A 26,349-nucleotide genomic window follows, 5' to 3' on the forward strand; every position below is an offset into this window, starting at 1 on the left:
TTGGAATTCATGTTGAAGCCCTAACCCTCCATGTGACGGTATTTGGAGTCAAGGAATTTAGGGAGTTAATTAATGTTAAATGAGGTAGGGCCCAATCTGGATGTCAAAGGATGTATGGTCTTTTAAGAAGGCGAAGAGAAAGAGATCTCTCTGATCACAAAGAGGTCCTGTGTGCACAGTGAGAGGGCAGCTGCCTACAAGCCAAGAAACAAGGTTTCAGAATGAAACCAACCTTGTTGGCGCCCTTAGAGTACCCAGGCTGCAGAACTGAGAAACAAGCATCTGCTGTAAGCCTTCCGGGCAGTGGTAATTTGTGACAGCAGAAGCCTGGTGCTCATGGAAGTCCACGTACAAGCCTGTTTGTAGCAGCACTACTCATATAGCTAAGAGGTGGAAACGGCCCAAATGTCCATCAACGAATGGGGGGTGGGGTGGGGGGGGGTGGTAAACAAATGGTGGTAGATACATACAATGGAACATGATTCTGTCCTAAAAAGGAATGAAATATTTGATACATGGATGAATCTTGAAAACATTGTGCTAAGTAAAAGAAGACAGACACAAAAGGTCACAGTATATAATTCCATTTATATGAAATGTTCAGGATAGGTAAATCCATAGATAGAATACAGCTTAGAATTTGCTAGGGGCTGAAGGGAGGGGGTCTGGGGGAGAAACTGCTTGATGAGCAAGGGATTTTACTTTTGAATGATGGAAATATTTATAACTAGACAGAGGTGATAGTTGCACAGCATTGAAATTGTACTAAATGGGACTGCGTCGTTTACTTTAAAATGGTTAATTTTATGTTATATAAGTTTCACCTCAATAAATTATTTAAAAAAAGATCCAGGGGTGGTGTTCCCTGTATTAGTCAGGGTGGAATGAACTTTAAGCAGCAGGTGGGTCTGAGCATGTGAAGGTGGGTGGCCATGGGTGCTTCTGGCACCCTGCCTGAGCACTCCTCCCCTGGCTGCTTTAAGTGTTGATGGATAACCCTGCCCTTTTCTCCAGAGAACTGCCCTTTGCTGACTCGCAGCAGGAGCCACTTTGCTTTGGAGGCTAGGGGCCACCACCTGCACCCCCCTCCCTGTCCCACAATAGCTGACCTCCACAAAAAGCTCCTGGTCTCTAAGTGGGACCAACTCTGAGGCAGAGGAGACTGAAGCTGGCCTCCCACCCTCTCCTGCTCCCCTCACTTTGGAACCTGACTCCAAATGGTTACATAAAACCAATACTGATGGTGAATTCTATGGTCTTTGAATGATATCTCAATAAAGCCATCATGTTAAAAAGATACTTACGAGTCATTTACAGCACCAAAGGTTTTTTGTTTTGTTTTGTTTTTGACATTCTTAAAGGCCCACCTCACCAGGGTAACACATTCCCCCAAATCCCAGGTCAAGTTACATCTTTTCAGTTGAAATTGTAAGAATTAGTAATTTAAAGGCAAATAAGGTTTGTTCTTGTTTCTTGTTCTTCCCAAATACACACTCATTCTTTTTAAAATGCTGAATTCCATTGAAATGGTCAGTTAAGCTGACCAGGGCTGCCCTCGCATGTCAGGTCAAGGCAACCTTCCTACTAATCAACTGATGATCACAAGTTCTTTCTGTGGGTTTTTGCTTAGTGAAATCCAGACCCACAAGCATGCACATAACGTGTAATGTTTGTGTTAAGTCAAGCTTTACTATAAAAATGAAAGCAATGGAAACAATGCACAGGATGATCATACACACACCAGTGAGCCCCAAGTCCAGGAAAGAAGTGGGAAAGGCAGTAGGGCAGCCCTTCTCCCTGCCCCACAAAGCAGTGCCCAAATAGTCTCAAAAAACAAGGCGGGGGGGGGGGGGGGGGGCTACAGGAAGCTCTTCTAATCCAAATAGGTGAGCCATGGTATTAAGTGTCGTTAGACATGTCACCTGTTTCCCTGACTTTAATGGCCAACCTGTCCTGTGATCTAGACCTCAGTTTACCAGTGTGCTGGCAGTACCCAGGTACCCTGAGAAACATGTGGGATGAACAGCTGTCTGCTCAAAACCATTTCTAAAAAAAGTTGGTTGGGAGACTAAAGAGGAAAAAGAATGGAGCACCCCCCCACCCCCCCAAATCTGTAGAGGTGGGAATGGGATGGTAAGGGATTAGAAATAATTCCCTTGGTGGAAAGGCAATGAATGGGCCCTGAGGTCAGTTCTGGGAGAGAAAACACACCTCAATTTCCTTTTATTTGAGAGATACACAAAGCATGTTCCTGAAGCTCTTCACTGCCCCCCCACAACATAGGGAGGCTTCGGGTACTGATCTCTAACTCTGCTTGACGCTCTCCTTGGACTTCTCATACCTGTCGAGGGCGCTTGCTTGCGCAGACCCCATCCCTGTCCCTGAGTACGAGGGTGGGGGTGGCAACTGTGGAAAGGTCAGGTATCATGGGCCATGGAGGTGGGTGGGAAGGATGGGTGGGCTTGCAGGAGGTAGAGAGGGGGATGGCCTGCAAGAGTTTTTCAATTCAGAGCTGGAGGGTTGTTGAGGGGAGGGTATTCTGAAAGAACCCCCACCCTCCAAGTCCATGAAGAGGGGCTTCCTTCTCTCAGGAAGGGGAGAGGCTCTCAAGACTGCCACGCTGCACTTGGTCTGGCACATCTTCCTCCTTCTGCTCCAAATCAAAGTTCTGTGAACAAGGTTGCAGGTGAGGTCTGGCCCTGTACATGCCGAGCACAGCTCTGATAATTCTAGGGGCGCATGCATGATGGGCATGTGTTGCCTGCAAAGGCTGGGTTATGTTCCACATCCCTGAGGAGAAGCTGCTTTCCTTATCCCACCCACAATTTTGGCCTGACCTACCTCAAGCTCCTGCAAAACCTCATCCATGAAGTCCCGGGAGTTGTGTTTGTACGACACAGCTAATCGAATTGCATCATTGAAGAGCTGGGGGTGAGGTGCAGGTGGTGGAAGGAAGGAAAGGAAGGAAGGAAGACATGGCCGTGGGTGCCAATGCCCTGTCCGTGTCATATGTCCACCCAATACTCTACCCCTAAAGTCGGCAAGGTCACCCCTCAATTCACCTTCTCCCCATCAATGTACTTTTTCTCGCCAAGCTCAGCCCATTACCTCCCTTACTGTCAATACAATGACCCCTTCCTATTCTATTGCTCTGGATTGCCCACTCATAGTCCCTGCAATACCTGTCCTCTCCACCGTCCCTGTGGCCAGCCCTTTCTTTGCAGCTTCCCTGGTCCCTTCACCATTTGGCTTTCCCTAACCTCACTAGACTACCCCTGCAGTCCACCATTACCTTCACAACATTGGTACCATCAGCAGCTGAGACAAAGTACAGGGGAAGGGAGAACTTCCTGGCAAAATTGAAGCTCTTTTGGGTCATCTTTATGTCTGCTGTAGAGAGAAGGTAAAACACTGGCCTATCAAGCGACAAGGACAGGAATTGGCAGGACAGGTCACTGGAGGCCCCCATTCCAGAAAGTGGGGCAGGCAGGGGCAATCAGGGGACATGTCCTAGAAAGAGTTCATTTAAAGGGATTTGTGTCTTGGGGAGAGGGAAGATTGCCTCAGTTGGTATCTTTACTGGTAAGAGATTGATGGCAAGCAAACAAGGGAAGGAGGACAGATCACTGAAGGTTCCCTGCCCCAGGAATGGAGGAGGAAATGTGTGGTGGTGGGTCCCCCACGGAATGCTGACACGCAGATGCAGAGATGGCCCCACCATCAATTTTATTGGCCACCACGATGCACGGGATCTCTGGCCTGAACTCCCGAAGCTCTGTGTACCAGGTGCTCAGGTTCTTGTAGGTGACTTTCCTCTGCACATCGAACACCTGCAATGAACACAGGAGGGGAGAGAGCTCAGGTTGTCGGTGTCTGCACCCCACCCACACGTGATGTGCACATGCAGGCAAGCGGCCCTGTGAACAAAGGCTGCACCTGTTCCCGCCCCTCTAAGGGAAATCCTCAGAGCCTCAGATCCAAAAGTGGTTTTTAAAATGTTTATTCCAGGGATGCTTGTGTGGCTCAGTTGGTTGAATGTCTGACTCTTGATTTCAGCTCAGGTCGTGATCCCAGGGTCATGGGACTGAGCCCTTCGTTGGGCTCCGTGCTAAGTGTGGAGCCTGCTAAGAAGTCTCTCTCTCCCTCTGTCCCTCTCTCCCGCACTCTCTAAAAAATAAAATAAATCTTTAAAAAAAAGTTTCTTTTCTGTTGTCACCTAATTCCGTTTACCTATTTTAACCAAGTTGTATCATTGTACTAATCAATAGTCTGTTACAAATTGTAAATTTTTGCTTTTTCTCCCCTTTAGTCTATTCTTATTTTTATTGCTTAAACTCTGTCTTAAAATTTCTTTGTGATAATTTTAAATGCTTGTAAAATTCCCCTTTAGTTACTATTGATGTACTTTTAATTTTAAACTTTTGTTTAATCTCGTATTCATTTTGTATTTTAAACTTCTTAAAAGTAGTTTCTATCCATCATCATCATCATCATCATCATCATGAGGCAGCCGGCATCTTTCCTGCTTTGGCGGAGGGGGCAGGTGTGTCTTCGCCGCCGCCAGGCTCTGGCTGCGGAGGACTGCGCTGGCTCTGGGAATCGCAGTGGTGCTTGCTCCTGCAGATCCTGGGCCTGATGCTGGGAAGGTCGTCCAAGCGTTCTTGTTGTCGCTAGTGGTCCACACGCAGGAGGCAGTGGGTGTTCACTGGCCAGGTCTCCACGACCACCACTAACCACCACTAACCCCTGCTGGGCCGCAGGCTCCTCCTCACAGTCTTGGGGAGAATCAGCCAGTTGTAGCGGAAGGAGCTGCGAGCCCTCAAGTGACGGGGCTGGTGCTGTGTGTCCGCCTGTCCCCCTGGATCAGGAAGCTGGAGCAGTTCCACACGACCATCCGTTGTAGGTGGCCGGAGATGGAAAGACTATCTTTTATTATTTTGTAGCTTGTAATTTGATTACTAGTTTACAAATTACAGTTTTTTACCTATTTTATTTAAAAAAAAAATTTTTTTTTTTTTAACATTTATTTTTGAGACAGCATGAACGGGGGAGGGGCAGAGAGAGAGGGAGACACAGAATCGGAAGCAGGCTCCAGGCTCTGGGCCATCAGCCCAGAGCCTGACGCGGGGCTCGAACTCACGGACCGCGAGATCGTGACCTGAGCCGAAGTCGGACGCTCAACCGACCGAGCCACCCAGGCGCCCCTACCTATTTTAAAATATTAGCAATAAACATGAACACTGCAGACTGGCTCAAAGGACAGGGGAGGCCAGAAGTCCTGAGACGCTTCAAGTTGCTGCTGCAGGGATGGAGTCCCTCCAACCCCCCTGGGAGCTCCTCAAAGGCCATCCTCCAGGATGGACTCAAAGGCCCCGGCACACAGTAGATAGAGCTGGACAACCCTGGAACCTGCTGGAATGGCTGCTCTTACTTCCAAACTACCCAGTCCTGCATGGGACCAAATGGATCTCACCCGGGGCCAGGGGCTTGCTCTGCATGGCAGTGGGCATGGGCCCCCACCCCGGAGGCAGCAGGAGGTCCCCCGGGAGGTTCTTCCGTGGTACCCACAGGCCCCATTTCAACAAATGACCATGCTGTCTTGAATTTAAATGACACTTGTAATGAGTCTTCTGCAATCGGCTTCACGTCAGGCTGCCTCCCATGATCACTGTCGATCACCTTTCATCCAGGTCTGGTTTCCTGAGCTGCCTCTCCTTGTTTTGAGAGCTGAGGAGGAGCTGGCTGGGACAAGGAGCAGCCCCATCAAGACTTCAAGGTGGTTCAAGGTGGAGGGTGGAAGCCTAGCTCCCTCTGGGACTAGCAGATCCCCAGGTGCTCATCACCAGGTGAGCGCTTTCTACCTGCCTGGCCCCATGCAGCAGGCACCGGCAGATACAGGCATGCAGGAATGCTGGCAGGACAGACATCCCCAGGTTTCAGAAGACAGTCCAAATGGAGCCAATGGAGAGGGGTCAGAGGCAGGAGGAGTACACTCCCAGAGAGAAAATGGAGGTGGGGTCAAAGCCCCAAATGCCAGAGCAGAATCAAAACAAATGGCTGGGCCTTGCCCTCCCAGTTTTCCAAGGTCAAAGATGTTGACTATGTGAGCCTCCAGGTGAGACTGCTGGCCTGCACTGCCCCCATCTGCCTTTCCCAGTCACCTCCTTGTTCTGTCCCCTTAAAGATACTACCTAGTATTACAATTTGGAAAATTTCAAGAGATTTTGTGCTACTGGATAGTGGAACCTGTGAATGGAGCCAGGACTCTGGGCAGGAGGCCCTAGAGACACAGCCTTGCACAGCTCTCCTGTGCTTCCCTAGCCCTCCCTCAGGCCCTCTTATGGCACTTTTTATCCTGTGGCTCTGGGGGGACCTCTGAAGCCTGTGTTCTGGACAGCACAGAGGAAAGGGGCCACTTGGGAGCAACACCAGCTGGCAGTCAAGGGGGCCTCGAGAGCCTATCCGAGTAGGTGGCTCCATCAGGAAAGGATTGCATTTGCCTTAGATGGCATGCCTGATGCTGAGGCCCGGGGTGTGTTCCTCCCCCTGGACGGGGGTTCCTCATCCGGACCCACTTGAAGCGAAGCTCACCTGGGCCTGCTCACACTCAGAACCTCTGGAAGCACGTGTAGTTTGAAACCTCCCCAGGCTTCCCTGTTCCCCTCTCCCCCAGCACCCGGCCTTGGTGAGGAGGGCTCAGCGCTGCCGGGTCACCCCTCAAGCTTGCCCAGAGGGCAGCCTGTCCACTGCCCGGCTGGTTTCATACCATGATGCAGGCGTGGGCCTTGTGGTAGTAGGAGGCATGCATGCTCTGGAACCGCTCCTGGCCGGCTGTGTCCCAAAAGTCTGCAACATGAACACAGCTCTGACTGCCTCATGGGGCCGGAGGGCAGAGAGACCCGAACGCACTGAGCATCTCTGTGCAGATCTCTGTGTGCAGAAACAGAACCTGCGGGGAGGACAGGGAGGAACGAAGACCACACAGCGCGCACGTGTGCGTCATCGGGACACAACGCACCTGGGTGTGCCGTGGGAGGTGTGTGTATGGGGGTGCATGGGGGTGGGTGAGAAGAAGACACATGGGCAGGCCAGGAGGAAGGAGAACGCAGACAGGAAGTCCCAAAAGGGAGAAGGCAGGTGTCCCTGTTCTCCCACCCACAAGATGCAGGACCTTCCGAGGTCAAAACCAGGCTGATTTTCCACGTGTGTTGACCACGGATGGCAGACACAGTCAGGCAGGGTGCATGGCCTAACCAAGCAGAAGGCTATGACCCCACAATCTTAAAAGCTTTTGTGGAAGATAATATTCAGACCACAACTGTTATTTCTTTATGCTGGTTAAATTAGAATACCAGGTCAGAGAGCTGGAACGGAGGTCTTGAGTGCCTCCTCCCACCCTCCCTAGGCTCCTCTCACGGTCCTTCCTACCACCCTTAGTCTCTGCTGGGGGTCTCATTTGCTCCCTGCCTGACTCTCTCCCAGGGACTTCCATCCCCTCCCCTTTCCTCGCCCTTGAGAGTCTATGGCTCGGCCTTGTGCTGCTCACCCACAAGGACAGTCTTGCCGTCCACCGTGGCCGTGTGCTTGTACAGGGTCAGGGCATACGTGGACAGCTGTTGCGGCTGACTGCATTCAGGTTAAGGAAAAGAGATGAACGAAAAGGAAGGCAAGGAAGGTGCTTGGGGGGAGGCACTGGTGTGATGAAACTGGCCCTCTCCTTTTCTTTTTGGAGTTCTTTAGATTTTAAGCTGAATGAATGTGGCAGACAGGATCACTTTCCAGTATCACTGGCACAAACTCCATGGAAAGGCGAAGGGCAGGAGAGGCTGGGAGACATCCCGGCCATCTAAGTACCAGGGACAGCATGGAATGGAATTTTACGAGAGAAGCCATCATAAACAGCATCACGTACTTGGAAAATGCAACCATGGGGGCCCCAGCCTCTTCATGGACGGGGCTCTTGCAGGCCAGAGAGGAAACCCAGCCGTAGGCAGCAACATGACCATTCCAGGGAAAATTAGTCTCTACAAGCTAGACAGCTGACAAGCTGTTTGTGAACTGCCTGTACAGGACACCCCAACAAAAAGCCTGGGGAATTACTTCCTGAAGCTGCAAGATGCTGGGTGGTCGAACCAGCAAAGCTGGGATGATGCAGGGGCAGCTGCAAAGAAGCACTTGGTGGAAGGTGAAGCAAGATATACTCAGGCTCCACCTTGGGGGTCAAGGCCCAGGGCAGGAAGCAGGACACTCCAGGGCTCTTTTCTGCCACAGTTCTTAGTAGATTGACGTGGGAAGCTGTTTAAAACCATCCCAGTTGCCAGGGAGGGTCTCACTCCAAGCCTAGACCTTGTGACAATCCATAGGAGGAGGGAGCAGTTCCTGTTTTACAAAGTTCATTCACACCAGAGAATTTTAAAGCATTAGCCCGAGCTTTGAGGTCAGAGGTTAAGTGACTTGCCTGAGGCCAGAGCTACTAAGGAGGAGGAGGTGGCGTTTGAATCCAGGCACGTGACCAGGTACTGTTAGCCATGCTATTGTCTTTCTGATGTAAAGCAAATGCAAATAGGACACTGGTGAGAACAGTCAAGAAGGAAACCTATGCATTCACTCACCTAGCCCTCCTCCCCAGAGCAAAGGGGTGAACGGCGAGGTTGAGGTGGCATGAGGGGAGAAGGGCCCCAGGAACAAGGAGCACTTCAAACTTTGAAGGATACAATCCATCCATGAGAAACCTCTCCATAAGTCTGTAAGGACAGTGTGCAAGGTGATCAGGGTACATCCTTCAACCTTCCTCCTCCTTGCCCCGCGTCATAACCCCTGTCCAGGCTGACAAGCTGGGGCCATTCATTCCACAGCCACACAGTTTCCTTTTAGGACAATGCCCAGGAACCGCCCCCCAACCCTCTTCTTGACTCCCCTTAAGTGCCCGGCATCCCTTAGTTGTAACACCGATCCAGCACCCACAGCTGCTTTGCCGGAGGGCAGGGACCCCACCTTCCTTCTTTTGGAGCACCACAACAGCTGGTAACCTATATTAGTTGAAGGGATAAAGACCGATCTTTGGAGCTCTGCCACATGTCTACACTGGAGAAGTCTGTGTGAACCATGAACTCAATAAATCTAAAAGTGAGTTTGTTTAACCCACTCATCCTGTCCTTGTTCCTGAATTATCTAGTTAGTGGCATCACCCCATTCTCCAAGTCTGGAACCTGGAATCAGCATTACTAGCCCCTAACAAAACAGGCTACATTACCACAAGTTCATATACCAGTCCACGCGAGGCTCTCAGACCCACTGTTCCTGCCTCTGCACACTACTGACAAACACCATGATCCCTGCTTTATGCCTAGGAAACTGACACCAGGCAGACTGTGCCCTCTGCCCACGAGCCATTCCCCTAATATTCTGCAGGTCCTCCAGGGCTTTGCTCAAATGTCACCTGAGCAGTGGGACCTTCCCTGGTGATCTTACTTGTGATAAGCAAGTTCTATCTTACCTTGTACTCTGTCTTACCCTGTAGGTAATACCAACAGAAACACTCAGTATTTTATTTATTGACAGTTTACCTCTCTCGACTAGAATGGGAGGCCACGAAAGCAATTTTAGTTTATTGCTGCACGGCCAGTGCCTAGGACAAAAAACATTTAGACTATGACTAGCATGCAAACACCACAGGAAAAACTGTAGTCTCAGTGGGGAGCTTAGATTTCCACCCTTGGGGGGCACCTCAACAACATTACCAAGCTGTCCTAATAGGGAGCTGGAACTTTCTTCTCTACCATATGGCAATGAGACACCCTCCCGCTGCCGCCACCCCATAGTGCCAGTGGAGACCACGGGTGCTGCCTCCCCCCTTCTTCTACTGAAGCAATGCTGCAGGAAGCCAGCTAAAACAGAAGGTTCAAATAAGATTCAGAGTCTCATAACATGATCTTCAAAATATCCAAGTTTCTTCCAAAAATCATTCATCATATTAAGAATCAAGGAAGATCTCAAAGTGAATGAAAAAAGATAATCAATAAATGCCAACACTGTGCTGATACAGATGTTCAAATTATTTGTCAAAGTTTTTAAAGTAGCTGTCATAAATGAGCAACTATAGATGTGCTTGAAATAAATGAAAATACAGAAAGCTTCAACAATGGGCCAATTCCTAAAAGCACAAACAAGCAAAACTAACCTAGTAAGAAAGAGATCATTTGAATAGCTCTGTAACTATAAATCTCTAGGCCCAGATGGTTTCAGGGTAGAATTCTGCCAAACACTGTAAGAATTAATATCAATTTTGCACAATCTCTTCCAGAGAACAGAAGAAGAGGGAATTCATTTTATGAAGTCACTTTATCCTGATATCAAAATCAGTCAAAGACAGTACAGGAAAAGAAAAACAACCCTACAGACCAATATCTTCCATGAATATAGCATCAACAAATTATTAACAGAATTCAGGAACATACAAAAGAAGTTATACACCATGACCAAGTATGATGCATTTCAGGCGTGCAAGACTAGTTCGATATCTGAAAATCAATGAATGCAATCTAACATATTAACTGCCTAAAGAAGAAAATCACAGGATCATATTGATTGATGGAGAAAATGCATCTGCAAAACTCAACATCCATTCTCGATAAAAAAAAATAAAGCAAGAATCGAGGGGAATTAGTATGTTGAAAAGTACAAAATACTGATGAAAAAAATTAAAGATCTGAATAAATGGAGAGACATACTATGTTTATGGATTGGAAAACTCAATAAAAAAACGATGTCGATTCTCCTAAAATTGATATACAGGCTTAACGCAATGCCTATTAAAATTCTAGCAAGATGTTTTATAGGTATCGTCAAGATTGCATACAACTTATGTAGGCAGGCAAAGGAATTAGAAAAGCTAAAAGAAATGTGAATAAGAATAAAATGGGAAGAATCAGTCTACCCAACTTTAAGACTTACTATAGCTACTGTAAGCAAGATGTGTGGTACTGGCAGCGGGACAGACACACAGACTAATGGAATACAAGAAGGAACCCAGAAATAGTCTCACAGAAGTAAAGCCAACTGGTTTTTCACCAAAGTGCAGAAGGCAATGGAGGAATGACAGTCTTTCAACAAATGATGCTGGGCCAAGTGAGTATCTACAAAGGAAAAAATAAACTCTTACCCCAAACCCTCATACCTTAAACAAAAGTTAATTCAAAATTGATCACAGATAGGGGCGCCTGGGTGGCTCAGTCGGTTAAGCGTCCGACTTCAGCTCAGGTCACGATCTCACGGTCTGTGAGTTCGAGCCCCGCGTCGGGCTCTGGGCTGATGGCTCAGAGCCTGGAGCCTGCTTCTGATTCTGTGTCTCTCTCTCTCTCTGCCCCTCCCCCCATTCATGCTCTGTCTCAAAAATAAAAAAATAAACGTTAAAAAAAATTAAAATAAACAAAATTGATCACAGACTTAAATGTAAAATGTAAAAATACAAGGCTTTTACAAGAAAACACAGGAAAAAGATCTTTGGGACCCAGGGCTTGGTAGAGATCAAAGTCCATGACTTCAGTAACATCAAAAGCATGATCCATAAAAGAAACAAATGGACTTCATGAAAAGTAGAACCTTCTGCTCTATGAAATAGCTTGTTACAAGACAGTGGAAGACAAGCTCTCAACAGGAGAAAATGTTTGCAAAGAGCACATCCAGCAAAGACCAGTACCTGGAAAAATAATAGCCAAAACTCTACAATGAAAAAAACTCTCAATTAGAAAATGAGCAGAAGGCATGAAGAGACACGTAACCAAAGAGGAGATGTTCGAAATCACCAGGCATTAGGGACATGGAGAGTAAGACCATGCTGAGCTATCACTACATGCCTGCCACGATGGCTAAGATAAAAATTAGCAATAACACTAAATGTTGGCAAGGATGCAGAAAAAACTGCATCTTTCACACATTACTGGTGGGAAAACAGACATTTTGGAAAATAATTTTATTTCTTTTTTAAAACATTTATTTATTTAAATTCAAGTTAGTTAACACACAGTGTAGCACTGGCTTCAGGAGTAGAACCCAGTGATTCATCTCTTACATATGACACCCAGGGCTCATCCCAACAAGTACCCTCCTTAATGCCCATCACCCATCTAGCCCATCCCCCACCCACTTCCCCTCCAGCAACCCTCAGTTTGTTCTCTGTATTTAAGAGTCTCTTATGGCTTGCTTCCCTCTGTGTTTTTATCTTATTTTTCCTTCCCTTCCCCTATGTTCATCTGTTGTTTCTTAAATTCCACATATGAGTGAAATCATATGGTATCTTTCTCTGACTTATTTTGCTTAGCATAGTACCCTTTAGTTCTATCCACGTTGCTGCAAATGGCAAGACTTCATTCTTTTTGAATGAAATTCTTTTAGTCTTCTTTTAGTATTCCATTGTATATATACATACCACATCTTCTTTACCCATTCCTCAGTCAATGGACATTTGGGCTCTGTCCATAAGGTGGCTGTTGTCGATAGCACTGCTGTAAACATTGAGGTGCATGTGCCCCTTCAAATCAGCATTTTTGTATTCTTTGGATAAACACCTTGTAGTTTCTTAACAAATCAAACATATACTCACTGTATGGTCTAGCCATGAAATGAAATAAAAACTTACATCCGTGCCAAAACCCACACACGTGTTCACAGCAACTTCATGTGTACTAGCCAAGACCCAGAATTAACTGAAATGTCACTTAACAGGTGACTGGAAAAGGCTGGAAAACCACACCGTGGCCATCTACCATGAAATACTATTCAGCAACAAAAAGGAGCACACTATTGATAGTGCAACAACTTGGATGGGTTGTAAGGATATTATGCTGAGTGAAAAAGGTCACGGGTTGTATAATTCCATTTACACAATGTAGCCAAAATGACATGATTATAGAGATGGAGAATACATTGGTGGTTACAGGGGTTAGGGGTGGTGGAAAGTGAGGTGGGGTGGGTGTGACTATAAAGGGGTAGAATGACCAAAGTTTTGTATCTTAATTCCATCGATAGTTGCATAAATCTGCACATGTGATAAAATGACACAGAATTATACATGCATCAAACCAATGCCAATTTTCTGATTTTGATAATGTTCTACAGTAACTTAAGATATTATCATTGAGGAAGCTGGGTGAAGGGTGCACAGGCCCTCTCTGTACACTCTGTGCAACATCCTGTGAATCTGTATTATTTCAAAATGAAAAGAGAAAAAAAAGCAAAACAGAGAGGGACAAAAACCACAAGAGACCCTTAAATACAGAGAACTGAGGGTTGCTGGAGGGGAGGTGGGCGGGGGATGGGCCAGATGGGTGATGGGCATGAGAGAGGGCACTTGTTGGGACGAACACTGGGTGTTATATATGTAAGTGATGAATCACTGGGTTCTACTCCTGAAACCGTTATGACACTGTACGTTAACTAGCGTGGATTTAAATTTAAAAAAAAGGCAAACAAAAACCACAGGTTGGGAGATGTCTGCGATGCTAGTAACTGACAAGCATGAATACACAGAAAATATGAACAGCTCCGATACGCAAGTGAGAGAGCACACAGACAGCCTGTGCACTAAGAATACAAACAGGTGAATGGCTAATGAACATATAAAAAGATGCTCAGTGTTTTAATAATTTAATGACTTCAACGCAAATTAAAATGAAGTAGCTTTCACATCCCTTCAGACTGGCACAATTCAGAAAGTCACATGACACTGAATGTTGGGGATTTTGTACTGTGCTGGCAGCAGCATAAATTCAATATAACTATTTTGGAGAGCAATTTGGATATCTCGATGTTTGAGGTAATCTTGAAACTAGGCCATTTCACCCCAGGCCTAAGTGTGTGCCCAAGATGGTAGGCACAAAAATACTCACGGCAGTATTGTACTTAATATCATAAAAACGATAACACTGGAAATGTTCTTCAACAGAAGAGTAGACAATTTTAGTACAAACTAGTTAAAAACAAACTTACTAAGTTGCTTACCACTTAGCAGATACTATGGTAGGTGTCATGACATAACACTGAGCAAAACAGATGAAGATCCCTGTCAAGACAGACAATAAGTAAGCCCCTAAAATACATGCAACCACACGTGTGGTCATTGCACTTAGGACAAAGGCATCGCTAGAGTTGAGTGGGGTTAACCGTTTCATCAATTAAGCATGTGGGAGCAACTGAGTATCTGTACCGGGAAGAGACGAGCCTTGAGGCCGTTCATGAGAGGGGGAAGTAGGAGGTCCTAGGGGGGTCAACCCGCACCTGAGATATCCAGGAAACTGGAAAGGATGATGAGAACGAGCCAATTCAGAACTCCGGAACCTGAGTGCACACACAGAAGCAGGACAGCACTAGGTGGCAACAGAGTGCTGACCCCCATAGAAGGGCAACGTGTGTCAACCAGCGGCAGCTGCCCGTCCCTCAGGCCGCACCAACTTGCTGAGCTGAGCTCCAAGGTTCTGGCTACGGTCCGGGGCGCCGGAGATAGTGCCCTCAATAAGTCTGGGTCACATGTTTTGCTCAACTAGGTCTCAGCTCTCTCAGGCTTCAGGTGTCCCGTGCTGGTGTATATTGGAGATTTCAAGGACTAGGAAGATCTTGGTTTTTCTTTCTATTTTTGGAGCCAGGAGTTTAAGGAAATCCTTGCCAGGTGACTATCTGACCACAGATAATAGAACAGGAACATCAGTGACCACACACAAGGAACACACACTTTGTGAAAATAGTCTGGAAAAATTACAAATAGACGACTCTAGCCCCAAACAAGGGGAAATCAGCAATGCCTGAAGAGTGGGAGAATCTGATTTTTAAAGTTGTCACATTAAAACACTCAGACTGTCTAATTCTCATCAAAACAACTCCAAAGCTTACAAAGAAATGAGGAGATATGACCCATTCTCATGAAAATAAGAATCTGACAGAATCAACCCCAAAAGAAATGCAAACATTGGAATTACTCATCAATTACCAAAATTGAGTATCTTAAATATGCTCAAAGGGCTAAGGGAATTCATGGACAAAGAATTAAAGAAATCAGGAAATGATACATGAATAAAATGAGAATATTAATAAAGAGATAAAAATTATGAAAAGGAACCCAACAAAACTTCTGGAGCACAAAAGCACATTAATTACAATGAAAACAAAACAAAACAAAATAACCTCACTAGAGGGTTTCAACAACATATTTGAGCAGGCAGAAGACAGGGTCAGCCAACTTGAAGATAATAAGGTGGTTGAAATTATCCAGTTGGAGAAGCAGAAGAAAGAAAGAATAAAAATGAGCAGGGCCTAAGGAACGTGTGGGACAACACAAAGCAAACTAACATATGCATCGTAAAGAAAAGAGAGATCTGAAGAAACAATGGCTAAAAACTTCCTAAACTTGACACGAGACACGACTACACACACCCAGAAAGCTTCACACATTCCAAGCACGATAAACCCGGAGATCCACATTGAGACACATCATAGGCAAACTGTTGAACCCTAAAGACAAAATCCTCAATAAGACAAACAGCCCCTTTCTCATCAGACACCACTGAAGTCAGAAGGCAGTGGGATGACATATTTAAAAGGTCCTGAAAGAAAAAAGCTGTCAACCAGGATTTCTATATCCCGAAAACTATCCCTCAAGAATTAAGAAGTTAAGACATTCCCAGATAAAGATAAGCTGATGAAGCTCATTACCAGTGAACTTGCCCTACAAGAAATGCTAAAGTGAGTCTCTTTTAGGTTAACACAAAAGGGCACTAGATGGTAATTGGAAGTTGTATGAAGAAGTAAAGATCTTCAGTAAATGTAGCTATGTAGGTAAATATAAAAGCCAGTATTCTTGTACTTTTGGTTTGCAACTCCCCTTTTTCCTATATGATTTAAAAGGCAAATACAGGGGTACTGGGTGACTCAGTCGGTTAAGCGTCCGATTTCAGCTCAGGTCATGATCTCAAGGTTCGTGAGTTTGAGCCCCGTATTAGGCTCTGTGCTGACTGCTTCTGATTCTGTGTCTCCCTCCCTCTCTCTGCCTCTCCCTGGCTTGTGCTCTGTTTCTGTCTCTCTCAAAAATAAATAAACATTAAAAAATTTTTTAAAGGCAAATACATAAAACAATAACTATAAATCTAAGTTAACGAGCACTGGACATATAAAGATGCAGTCTGTAACAAACCAATACGAAGGTCTGGGATGGAGACATCTAGGAACAGAGTGTTGGTGTACTACTGTAACAAACTGGTAATATTTAAATAGGTTGTTATAAGTTTAAGATGTTAATTGTAGTCTTTAGGGCAACCACTAAGAAACAATTAAAGAATTATACAAAAAAAGGGAAAAGAGAATCAAAATAGCACACTGCAAAAAAAAAAAATCAATAAAAAAAATATTAAAGTATTTGAGGAAAACAACCAAAAGACACAGAAAACAAACAGCTAAATGGCAGAAATAAGTCCTTCTTTACCAGTAATTGCTTCAATTACTGTTGTTTCAAATGTCCATGGATAAAGCTCTCCAATTAAGAGTGAGAATACTGGCAGAATACATGAAAATAGCTGATCCACGCATGTACTATCTGTAAGAGACTCACTTTAGACCCAAAGTCACAAAAAGGTTGAAAACAAAAGATGAAGATAATCCATGCAAACAGTATCTAAAAGGGAGCTGGGACAGCTGTACTAGAGTCAGACAAAATAAACTTTCAGTCACAAGTTACGAAATAAAGAAGGACATTACACGTTGATAAAAGTTTTTTTAATCTACCAAGGAAATATAAAAGTTATAAACATATATGCACCTAAAAACAGAGTCCCCAAATACAGGAAGCAAACACTGATAAAAGTAAAGGGAGCTGTAGCTAGCTGCACGAGAACATACTAAGATCTCAAACCCCACTGTCAGCAATGGGGAGAATGGCTGAGGCAGAACCACAAGGAAACCAAGGACTTGAAGAAGAGCACACACCAGTCAGACCTAACACACATACAGAGCACACTACACCTAACAGCAGCAGCACATGTCTCTCGAGTGAACATAGGTGATAACATAAAACAAGTCTTAATAAAATTAAAAAGACTGAGATCATAGGAAGCATCTTTTCCAATAGAATGGAAGGATACCAAAAATAATAGCAGGAGGAAAACCAGAAAATTCACAACTATGTGGAAATTAAACAACACAGTATTAAACAGGCAAAAGGTCTAAGAAGAAATCATAAGGACAATTAGAAAATGTCTTGAGACTTGGGGTGCCTGGGTAGCTCAGCCAGTTAAGTGTCTGACTTTGGCTCATGTCTGTGAGTTCTGTGCTGACAGCTCAGAGGCCTGGAGCCTTCTTCTGATTCTGTGTCTTCTTCTCTCTCTGCTCCTCCCCCACGCACGCTCTGTCTGTCTCTCTCTCAAAAATAAATAAACATTAAAAAAAAAAAAAAGAAAATGTCTTGAGATGAATGAAAACAAAACACAGCAAACCAAAACTTAAGGATGAAGCCAAAGATGTGCCAAGAGCAAAATTTATACCTGTTCAGCACATACCTTAAAAATGAACGAAGATCTCAAATCAATGACAAACTACACCTTAAAACACTAGACACAAAAGAGCAAACTAAACACAAGCTCATGAGAGGAAGGTAGTAGTAAAGATTTCAGTGAAGATAAACAAAATAGAGACTCAAAAGACAATGGAGAAACCCCTGAAACAATAATTAGGTCTTTGACAAGATCAACAAAATCAATAAACCTTTAGCTGGGCCAAGGAAAGAGAGAGAAGGCAAAATCTGCTCAAAATCAGAACTGGGGACACTAACATCAATTTTACAGAAACAAAAAACATGATAAGAGAATCCCATGGCGACGCCTGGGTGACTCAGTCGCTTAAGTGTTGGACTCTTGACCTTGGCTTAGGTCATGATCTCATGGTTTGTGAGTTCGAGCCCCATGTCGGGCTGTGTGCTGACGGCATGGAGCCTGCTTGGGATTCTCTCTCCCCAACTCTCTCTTTCTTGCCTCCCCTCCTTGCGGGCTCTGCCTCTCAAAATAAACTTAAAAAAAAAAAAAGACTACCATGAATAACTATATGCCAACAAACTGGATACTCTAGAGGAAATGCACAAATTTCTAGAAATATGCAAACTACCAAACTGATATAAGAAGAAACAGAGAATCTGAATGGACTATACCAAGTAAGCAGTATCCAAAAATCTCCCATAAAGAAAAGGCCAGGACTGGATGGCTTCACTGGTGAATTCTACCAAGCACTTAATGAATTAACACCAATCCTTCTCAAACTTGTCCAAAAAATTGAAGAGGAGGGGCATTTCCTAATTCTTTCTAGGAGGCCAACATTACCCTGATTCCAAAGCCAGACAATGACATACAAGAAAAACAAACAATGGGGCGCCTGGGTGGCGCAGTCGGTTAAGCGTCCGACTTCAGCCAGGTCACGATCTCGCGGTCCGTGAGTTCGAGCCCCGCGTCAGGCTCTGGGCTGTTGGCTCGGAGCCTGGAGCCTGTTTCCGATTCTGTGTCTCCCTCTCTCTCTGCCCCTCCCCCGTTCATTCTCTGTCTCTCTCTGTCCCAAAAATAAATAAAAACGTTAAAAAAAAATTTTAGAAAAAAAAAAAAAGAAAAACAAACAGTATCTTTAAACATAGATGTAAAAATCTTCAACACAGCAATAGCAACCAAATTAGTATTAAAAGGATCATATACCGTGTTTGCTTCAGCAGCACATATACTAAAAAAAGGATCATATACTGTGACCAGGGGAGATTTCTCTTGGAATTTACGGGTGGCTCAATGTAGGAAAAAACACACCATATTAACAGACTGAAGGAAAAATCCTACCTATTCTCAATAAATGCATAAAAAGCATTTGCCAAAATTGACACCATTTCATGACAAAAACACTAAATTACTAGCAATAGAAGGTATTTCCTCAACAGGATAAAGGCCATATACGAAAAAACTGTAATAAATATCATACTTAATTGTGAAGGACTAAAAGCTTTTCCCCTAAGATCAGAAACAGGAGAAGGATCCGACTTTTCCCACTTCCATTCAACACAGCCGTAGAAGTTCCAGTCCAAGCGCTATGGGGAGAAAACAGCCATTCTGAGCTGCTGCTCAGGCATCTGACAAGCAGGACAAGGCCGCTCACACCGAGTCTCGAAATGCAGATAAGAACCTGAGCTTAGGATGCCCGCCCAAGTTCCCACTTTGTCTTTCCCTGGCACCTTCTAAAATAACCACTTAGGGAGTGTCTGACTGGCTCAGTCATAGAGCAAGTGACTCTTAAATCTCAGGCTTGTGAATTCAAGCCCCACACTGGGCATGGAGCCTCCTTCAAAAAATAATTAAAAAAAATTTTTTTTTTTTTTAAACAGCCACTTAGATTTGAGCCTGCAAAAAGTGAGTGACCTCCACCCCCAAACACCTTATAAGTGCTTGCTGGTGACCCAGGATGGAGGGCTGCCCTTCCCCTGGCTCATTTCACTCCCACTTCTGGGATCCGTAAGTAATAAATCTTGGGACTTTTTCTTGTGGGTGTATTGAAAGTGCACCTTCAGTCAAAACAAGCCCAGGGCTTTCACTTCCCCAAAGTGGGAGCTCAGGGCTGGCTTATACCTCTCATCCACCCTTATCCATCAGGTCATAGCTGGTATATTCTTTTTTTTTTTTTTTAATGTTTATTTAGAGAGAATCCCAAGCAGGCTCCATGTTGTTAAGTGCAGAGCCTGACGTGGGGCTCAATCCCATGAACTGTAAGATCATGACCTGAGCTGAAATCAAGAGTCAGACACTCAACTGACTGAGCCACCCAGGTGCTTAAGTCAAATACACCAGCTTCAAGAAGCCCCTAACACAGGCACCTTTGCAAGAAAAGGAAATAAAAGGCATCCAAATTGGAAAGATGGAAGTAAAATTATTTCTATTTAAAGATAATGATTTTATACATAGAAAATGCTAAAAAGTCCACAAAAACAGTAATAGAGCTAATAATTCAGCAAAGCTGCAAGACATAAATTCCACACACAAAAATAGTATTTCCATACACTGGCAATGAAAAGGGAATTTAACCAAGGAGACATAATACTTGTACACTAAAACCGTAAAACACTGCTGAAAGAAATTAAACTAGACATAAATAAATGTAAAGATATCAGTGTTCATGGATTTGAAGGCTTACTGTTGTTAAGTAGATAACACTACCCAAACCAATCCACAGATTCAATGCAATCCTTATCTCAATCCCAATGACATTTTTGCAAAATAAAAGAACATATCCCAAAATTCATATGGAATTTCAAGGGATCCCAAGTAGCCAAAACAATCTTGTGAAAGAATAACAAAATTGAGGGACTCACATTTCCCTGAGGTCAAACCTTCACACAAAGCTATAATACTTAAAATAGTGTGGTACTGGCACAAATAATATGAATATACAGACCAACTGAATAGACACTTGAGAAATAAACCCTCACATACATGGTCAACTGATGTCTGACAAGGGTGTCAGGACCATTTAATGTGGGGGGAAGCATTGTCTCTTAAACAAATGATGCTGGAAAAACTGGATATTGCCATGCCAAAGAATGGAGGTGAGTCCCTTCCCTCACACCATATACAAAAGTTAACTCAAAATGGATCAAACACCTAAACTTAAGAGCTGAAACTATAAAACTTTTATTTTTTGTTAACATTTGTTTATTTGAGAGAGAGTGTGCATGTGAATAGGGGAGGGGCACAGAGACAGAGAGAGAGAGAGAGAGAGAGAGAGAGAGAGAGAGAGAGAGAGAATCCCAAGCAGGCTCTATGCTCAGCCTGGAGCCCGATGTGGGGCTTGATATTACAACTGTGAGATCATGAACTGAGCTGATATAATGAGTCGGACGCTCAACCGACTGAGCCATCCAGGTGCCCCAAACTATAAAACTTTGAGAAGAAAATGTAGGATCGTATCTTAATGATACTCCCCTAAGAGCAGATATATAGACCAATGGAACAGAATAGAGAGCCCAGAAATAAGCCCACACATATACGGTCAAATATTTCATCAGAGAACTAAGATTATACAATGGAGAAAGGATGGGGGCACATGCAGGAGCGAAGGAAAAGCCCCCCTCAGGAGGCAGTGACCAGATCTGAGGACGCCTGCTCACAAGCAGTGGAAGAACTACATCATTAGAGTCCACCCTCAACAGAGGCTTGGGGGGCCAGAAACACAGGTGCAAACAGGAAATGGAATCAAGAGGCACGAATGTGCTGTGTGAACAAGAAAGGCATTTCAGAGAAAGTCTGGCGCTTGGGGCGGCCCCAGTGGCCAACACTGTGGTAATCGATGAAGTCTTGTATTACTACTTTGTGTTTGTCGTCCTAAGTGAGGCTTGTAAGAAACTGGCATTGAACTTGGGGCTGGGCAGCACCAAGGAAGCTGGCAAGGTGGCCATGTTGGGGCTCACACCAAGCTACACTCTCTACAGCCCCCATCTGCTAATGAGCTGACAGCTTGCTCCCTGCCTGCCTACCATTCCTGCTCCCTGTGTGCTGGCAAATACTAAACTTGGTTGGGGAAAAAGGGGGTGTTATTTACTATGTAATCTCCCCATGCTACAACACTCACCCACATTTTCGTTGTACAGGCATGTTGTTGAGGACGGTCAGAGTCACTGCAAGACGCTAAACTAGAGCTGCAGTGTGTACGTATGGGGTAGGGCAGAGAGAATGTGAATTCATGAAGATGGCCTAAAAACCAGCAAAGCCCTTGGAATCAAAGGGTAAGGTAATAAATGATGATGCTGGAAGACAAGGTAGATCTGGAGCACCTAGGAGACAAGACTCAAGCTGAGAAGGCAGAATGGGAGGTGTGGGATCTGCCAGCATTGTAGAGCCCCTCCTCAACCCTACAGGTGGGAGTCCCAAACTGTGCACATGGGCACTGGAGCCAGTTATGATGCAGCCAGTCTCCACACTGATCACAGCCAGTCGTCATTTCTTTCTACTCTGCTTAATCTGGATGGGTTCCTCCAAGAAGCATCTGCACCACTTCTAATCAATCTGTCACCGGGTCTCCATTCCCACTGTTTCTGCCTCACAGACTCGCCCACACAGCACATGCAGGACCCCTGGCTCTGATGTCCTCACCCTGGACTGCTTCAGTAGCCTCCAGGGTGACCTGCCCATATCTGCTGCTAGGACTCATGGAAAAAGCTTGATTTATTCAGTCCTTATGACTTGCTCCCCCCTCCTGCAACACACACAGCTGCTGATGTGTTCCCCCTCACCCCCCCTCCCCACCTGGGCTCCAACCAAGACTATTCCCTACCACCCCTACAGAAGTCATGAGCCTCTGTGCCTCCAGCAGGTTTTTCTAATAACCCTGACCTGCGCTGGGACTGGTCTTTCTTCCCTCATCTCCCAACATACTTGGATTTGCCCACAGCGCTGTCTCCTAGGCAGATGATCTTCACGTTGTCATCAGCATCATATTTCTCTTGGTCGAGCTCACAGGGTTTGGCTCTGTCGCTGGCCATTGGCTCCCAGCTCCTGGCTGTTCAGCCTGGGGTAGGTGTGTGTGTAGGGGGTCTTGTCACTGTCTGGGAAGTTCAAGAAGAGGCTGTTGTTAAAATGATGGGAAGTTTCCAAATCTAGTTCTTCCTCTTCCTGGACTGGGGAGAGAAGGAGCTGATGAGAGCAGGGCCCAAGGACACACTTACATCCTTCTCTACTCACCACCAACCTGGCTGTCACTTGCCTCACTGTGGGGTTGTAATCTTGTCCCCACCCAAATCCTCTTCAGGTGGTGGACCCTATGTCATCTCTTTACTACAGCTATGTTCACGGCCACACCTTCCACTCCCACCTCAAAAGACAGTATTTTACAAACTGTACATAGACAAGCTTCTCACGGGTAAAACCAGGACAAAAACCAGTGCCCATGTCACACAATCAGTGTGAGACAGAGACAGTCCTCTGTAAACCTGAGCTCTTCTCACTGAACGACAGCCCACACAGCCAGAGACACCTAATGTGCATTCCTGACCACCCACCTCATGCCTCTCACCTCCCCTTCACTTTTCACCCTGCTTCAGTCAGTAGCTGTTTCTTCCTCTCTCACTGTGGACATTCCACAGACCCTCTTCTCTAAGGTCATTGCAAGTATGTTCTAAATGCTGACGATGCCAAATCTGTACCTACACCAAGATTGCTTCTCTTGGCAGCAGACTCAAGTAGGCAACTGCCTACCAGACTTGGACTAGTAGATTCTGCCACACAGGGACAAATACCATGTGAAAACACAAATACTTAAGTCCTGCCCACCCCAAACATCAATCCTCATATCCCTCATCTGTACAAGACAGTGCCGGCCACCCAGTGACAACATCTAGGTGTGACATCATCTCTAGCTCTGTCCTTTCCTCACTCCCAAACAGAACCTTTAAAATTGTACTGAGAATGTACAATAGTCCAGACTCTGAGGTAATCAGGCACACAGAAATGACGCCATAGGCTCTTACTGAGCATTCACCATGAGCAGACCTTGTGCTGGGTTCAGAAGAAAGGAGACACGATGTTGGCAGCCTACTGTGGCAAGAGCGACGGCCGGGGTGTGAATACCGTGGAGGGTGTAAAATACCAACAGGATCCCGAGTTTCCCTGATTGTACCACTGCAGTGCCATTGCCTCTCCTCAGGTAGGTACTGAGCCTTGTTTACCCAGGTACCCTCGGCTTCATGAGCAGTGCCTGGGAAGTGGCAGATGCTTGGTAAGCATAATGAAGGGGTGCCCCTTCCACTTCCACCCTGGAGCAGAGTGACCTGTTCCAAAGCCAAACCCAACCCTATTAACTTCAAGCTCGAAGAGTTTCAATGGTTGTCACTGTCCTCACCATCCAGTGCGCAAGCTGTCTTTCATTCAACTTTTTTTTTTTTTTTTTTTTTTTTTTTTTTGGCATGCAACACATCTCGGAACCAACCTTCCCTGTCAGGCTGGACTGCCCTCGCCCCCAGATCGCTGCGTGCACCCAACGACGCGTCCTTCTCCTGCCTAGGGCCTAGGGATGGTGGGTCCCAACGCTGAGCCTGCTGGGGGGAAACAAATAAGACCACGGACTCCGCAGGCTGGCCCGCCTGTGGCCAACCATTCCCCGGTCCGCGCCCGCCGGTTATGCATCCCGATCCTGTCCCGGTCCCCGGACCACCCCGCCCCGGTCGCGTCCCGCCCCAGTCCCCGTTCCGCCCGGAATCGCGTCATTCTCCGACCCGGTCCCGCCTCGGAGCCCGCGGGCCAGCCGGGGACTTACTCCGCGCCGCGCTCCGCTTCCGGCTCAGTCGGCGTCCTCGCAGCTGCTACGCAACCGCGCAAGGACCCGGAGGAGGGCTGCCCGGCCGGAGGCCTGAAGGACCCCTCCTGGGTGCGGGCTGGCTAGCGCGGTGCCGGCCGGGAGGACCTCAGGTGATTGCGTGCACCGCCGCCGGTGCTGAGTCGGGCGGGCTGGAGGCCGGGCGGCGGGAGTGTGCGGGGTGGGCTTCCTGCGACGTTCAAGTCGGGCAACGTGGATAAATGCAGCTGGATTGTGTTTTCCATCTTGGTGTAGGAATTTGTGACAGAGTAGCTCGTGGCAGTTTCATTTCTTCTTTGTTAAAATATTTAGAAATCCTGTACTTGAAAGAAAGATGCCTCGATTATGAGTGACTTTGAGGCGAAAATTAGAAATAAACATGAGGGGCCCCTGGGTGGCTCAGTCCGTTAAGCGTTGGACTGGGCTCAGGTCATGACTCATGGTTTGTGGGTTCTAGCCCCGCATCAGGCTCCACAGTCTCAGTGCGGAGTCGGCTTGGGATTCTCTGTATCTCCCTCTGTCTCTGCCCCTCTCCCACTCTCTCCCTCTCTCTCTCTGTCTCTATCTCTCTCAAGTAAACTTAAATAAGTAAGTAAATAAATAAACAAACATGAGAAGTGATGGGGTTTTGGTGTCGTGGTGATGGTGGTGTGTCCTGAGCTCACGGCCAACAAAGAATTCTTAAGAAATTCTTTGGTGCAAAAAGGTGGCTTTATTAAAGCAGGAGGACAGGACCCCTGGGCAGGAGGAGATGGGCTGGACTGGTTATATACTATGGACTTGGCGAGGTAAAGGCATCAGAGTTTCCCAGAAGGACTTTGATGTGCCAAAGAAGACCCCTAAGATACCGGAGACCTCCCTATTGTCAAGCTAAGGTTGTTTTCTTCTAGTAAGGCATTAACATTAGGGCAGTATGGGGTTCCTGGAGAAATGTTACACTCTATTTGCCTCAAATATTTGTCAGTAGGCTGCAGGTAATAACTTTAATGTTATTTACATTTTCTTCTTGCCTTTGTTCCCATATCACATGGAGGGGATACATATCACATGGAGGGGATACATATCATACGGAGGGGATCACATGGAGCTGATACTAGGGGCTCCAGGAAACTGAGTCTATAGGTTTCTGGAGATTAGGCTATTGATAAGATTGCCTTTTCTTGTAATTTACTAAGACATTTGTAAACTGATGGAGACTCCTGTCCTGTGATCTCTATCAGCTAACCAGTTGTTTTCTATCCTTTCTTTTGTTCTTGGGCAGCCAGGAGTGCCTGAGGAATGTCACACATACTCCACCTGAGGATGGTGGGGGGGGGGGGGTTGTAGGGGTGTCAGCTTGCCTTATGCTCCCTCATCAAGAAGTGTAAAAACAAATTTGCATTTGGTTTATTTGAATTGCTTACTGCTGATTATGTCATCATTAAGTACCCAGAAGTTCTTTGCTGTGTTGTTTTGTCACCCTCTGTGACTCTTACAATGTGCTGTTAGGGGTTAGGTCATTATGCCTAGGTTTGAAAATCTCCATGTTAAATACTAAAGTATTGTAATAAATTACAGTAGCACCATTTTGATTAGTCCAAATGTTTTCAAGCTTTGAAATAACTCTTGACTACATGAAAAAGAGTTTAAGACATACAGAAAACAAAAAACAAATGCCCGAAGTCAGTCCTTCCTTATTAGTAATTACTTTTAATGTAAAGGAACTGATCTCTGCTATTCAAGGCGGAGTTTGGCAAAATGGCTTAAAAGACAGATCTGGCTATATGCTGTCCATGGGAGCTTCACTTTAGACTCTATGACACAAATAGGTTTAAAGTGAAAGGCTGGAAAAGATAGTCCATACAAATAGCAGTGGTGGAGACCTGGTGCGGCCATATCAATATCAGACAAAGGGTGAGAGTGGGGGATTGTCTTCAAGAAGACAGACCTGGGGTTCTTGATTGCTGTACCAGCCGGGGATCCCTTCAGGCAGCCAGTCCAAATTGGAGTCTGACTGTTGTCAGCCTA

At 45.7% G+C, this 26,349-nt stretch overlaps 1 protein-coding gene across 17 annotated transcripts; it reads right to left on the reverse strand.

The window, feature by feature from the left end:
* Positions 1-568: 568 nt before the first annotated feature.
* On the reverse strand, positions 569-24,362 carry RABL2B (RAB, member of RAS oncogene family like 2B). Of its 17 annotated transcripts, none has more exons than XM_047867784.1 (11): positions 24,304-24,362; positions 23,977-24,082; positions 23,541-23,745; positions 22,428-22,597; positions 9,567-9,628; positions 8,613-8,744; positions 6,767-6,846; positions 3,719-3,830; positions 3,293-3,390; positions 2,842-2,925; positions 569-2,668 (listed from the first exon to the last, which is right to left on the reverse strand). In XM_047867784.1, the coding sequence occupies exons 4-11, from the start codon at positions 22,532-22,534 to the stop codon at positions 2,588-2,590; spliced, it is 756 nt and encodes a 251-aa protein (XP_047723740.1). In that variant the 5' UTR covers positions 22,535-22,597; positions 23,541-23,745; positions 23,977-24,082; positions 24,304-24,362; the 3' UTR covers positions 569-2,587. The 17 variants fall into 17 exon arrangements, with proteins under 17 accessions (XP_047723740.1, XP_047723739.1, XP_047723735.1 ...); XM_047867783.1 differs by having other exon boundaries at positions 23,977-24,085; positions 24,304-24,352; XM_047867779.1 differs by lacking the exon at positions 23,541-23,745.
* Positions 24,363-26,349: the final 1,987 nt, after the last annotated feature.

Source organism: Prionailurus viverrinus, chromosome B4 (assembly GCF_022837055.1).
Source record: "Prionailurus viverrinus isolate Anna chromosome B4, UM_Priviv_1.0, whole genome shotgun sequence".
In the NCBI taxonomy this organism is placed as follows: Eukaryota; Metazoa; Chordata; class Mammalia; order Carnivora; family Felidae; genus Prionailurus; species Prionailurus viverrinus.

Coding starts and splice junctions, on each gene's coding strand:
- RABL2B (XM_047867779.1), bottom strand. CDS start 22,534: ATGGCCAGCGACAGAGCCAAACCCTGTGAGCTCGACCAAGAGAAATAT. Junction 8,745..9,566: donor TCCCATTCTAGTCGAGAGAG/GTAAACTGTCAA, acceptor CTGTCCTTACAG/ACTTATGGAGAGGTTTCTCA. Junction 6,847..8,612: donor GCTCTGGGGAGGAGGGCTAG/GTGAGTGAATGC, acceptor TTCATGTTGCAG/ACTTTTGGGACACAGCCGGC.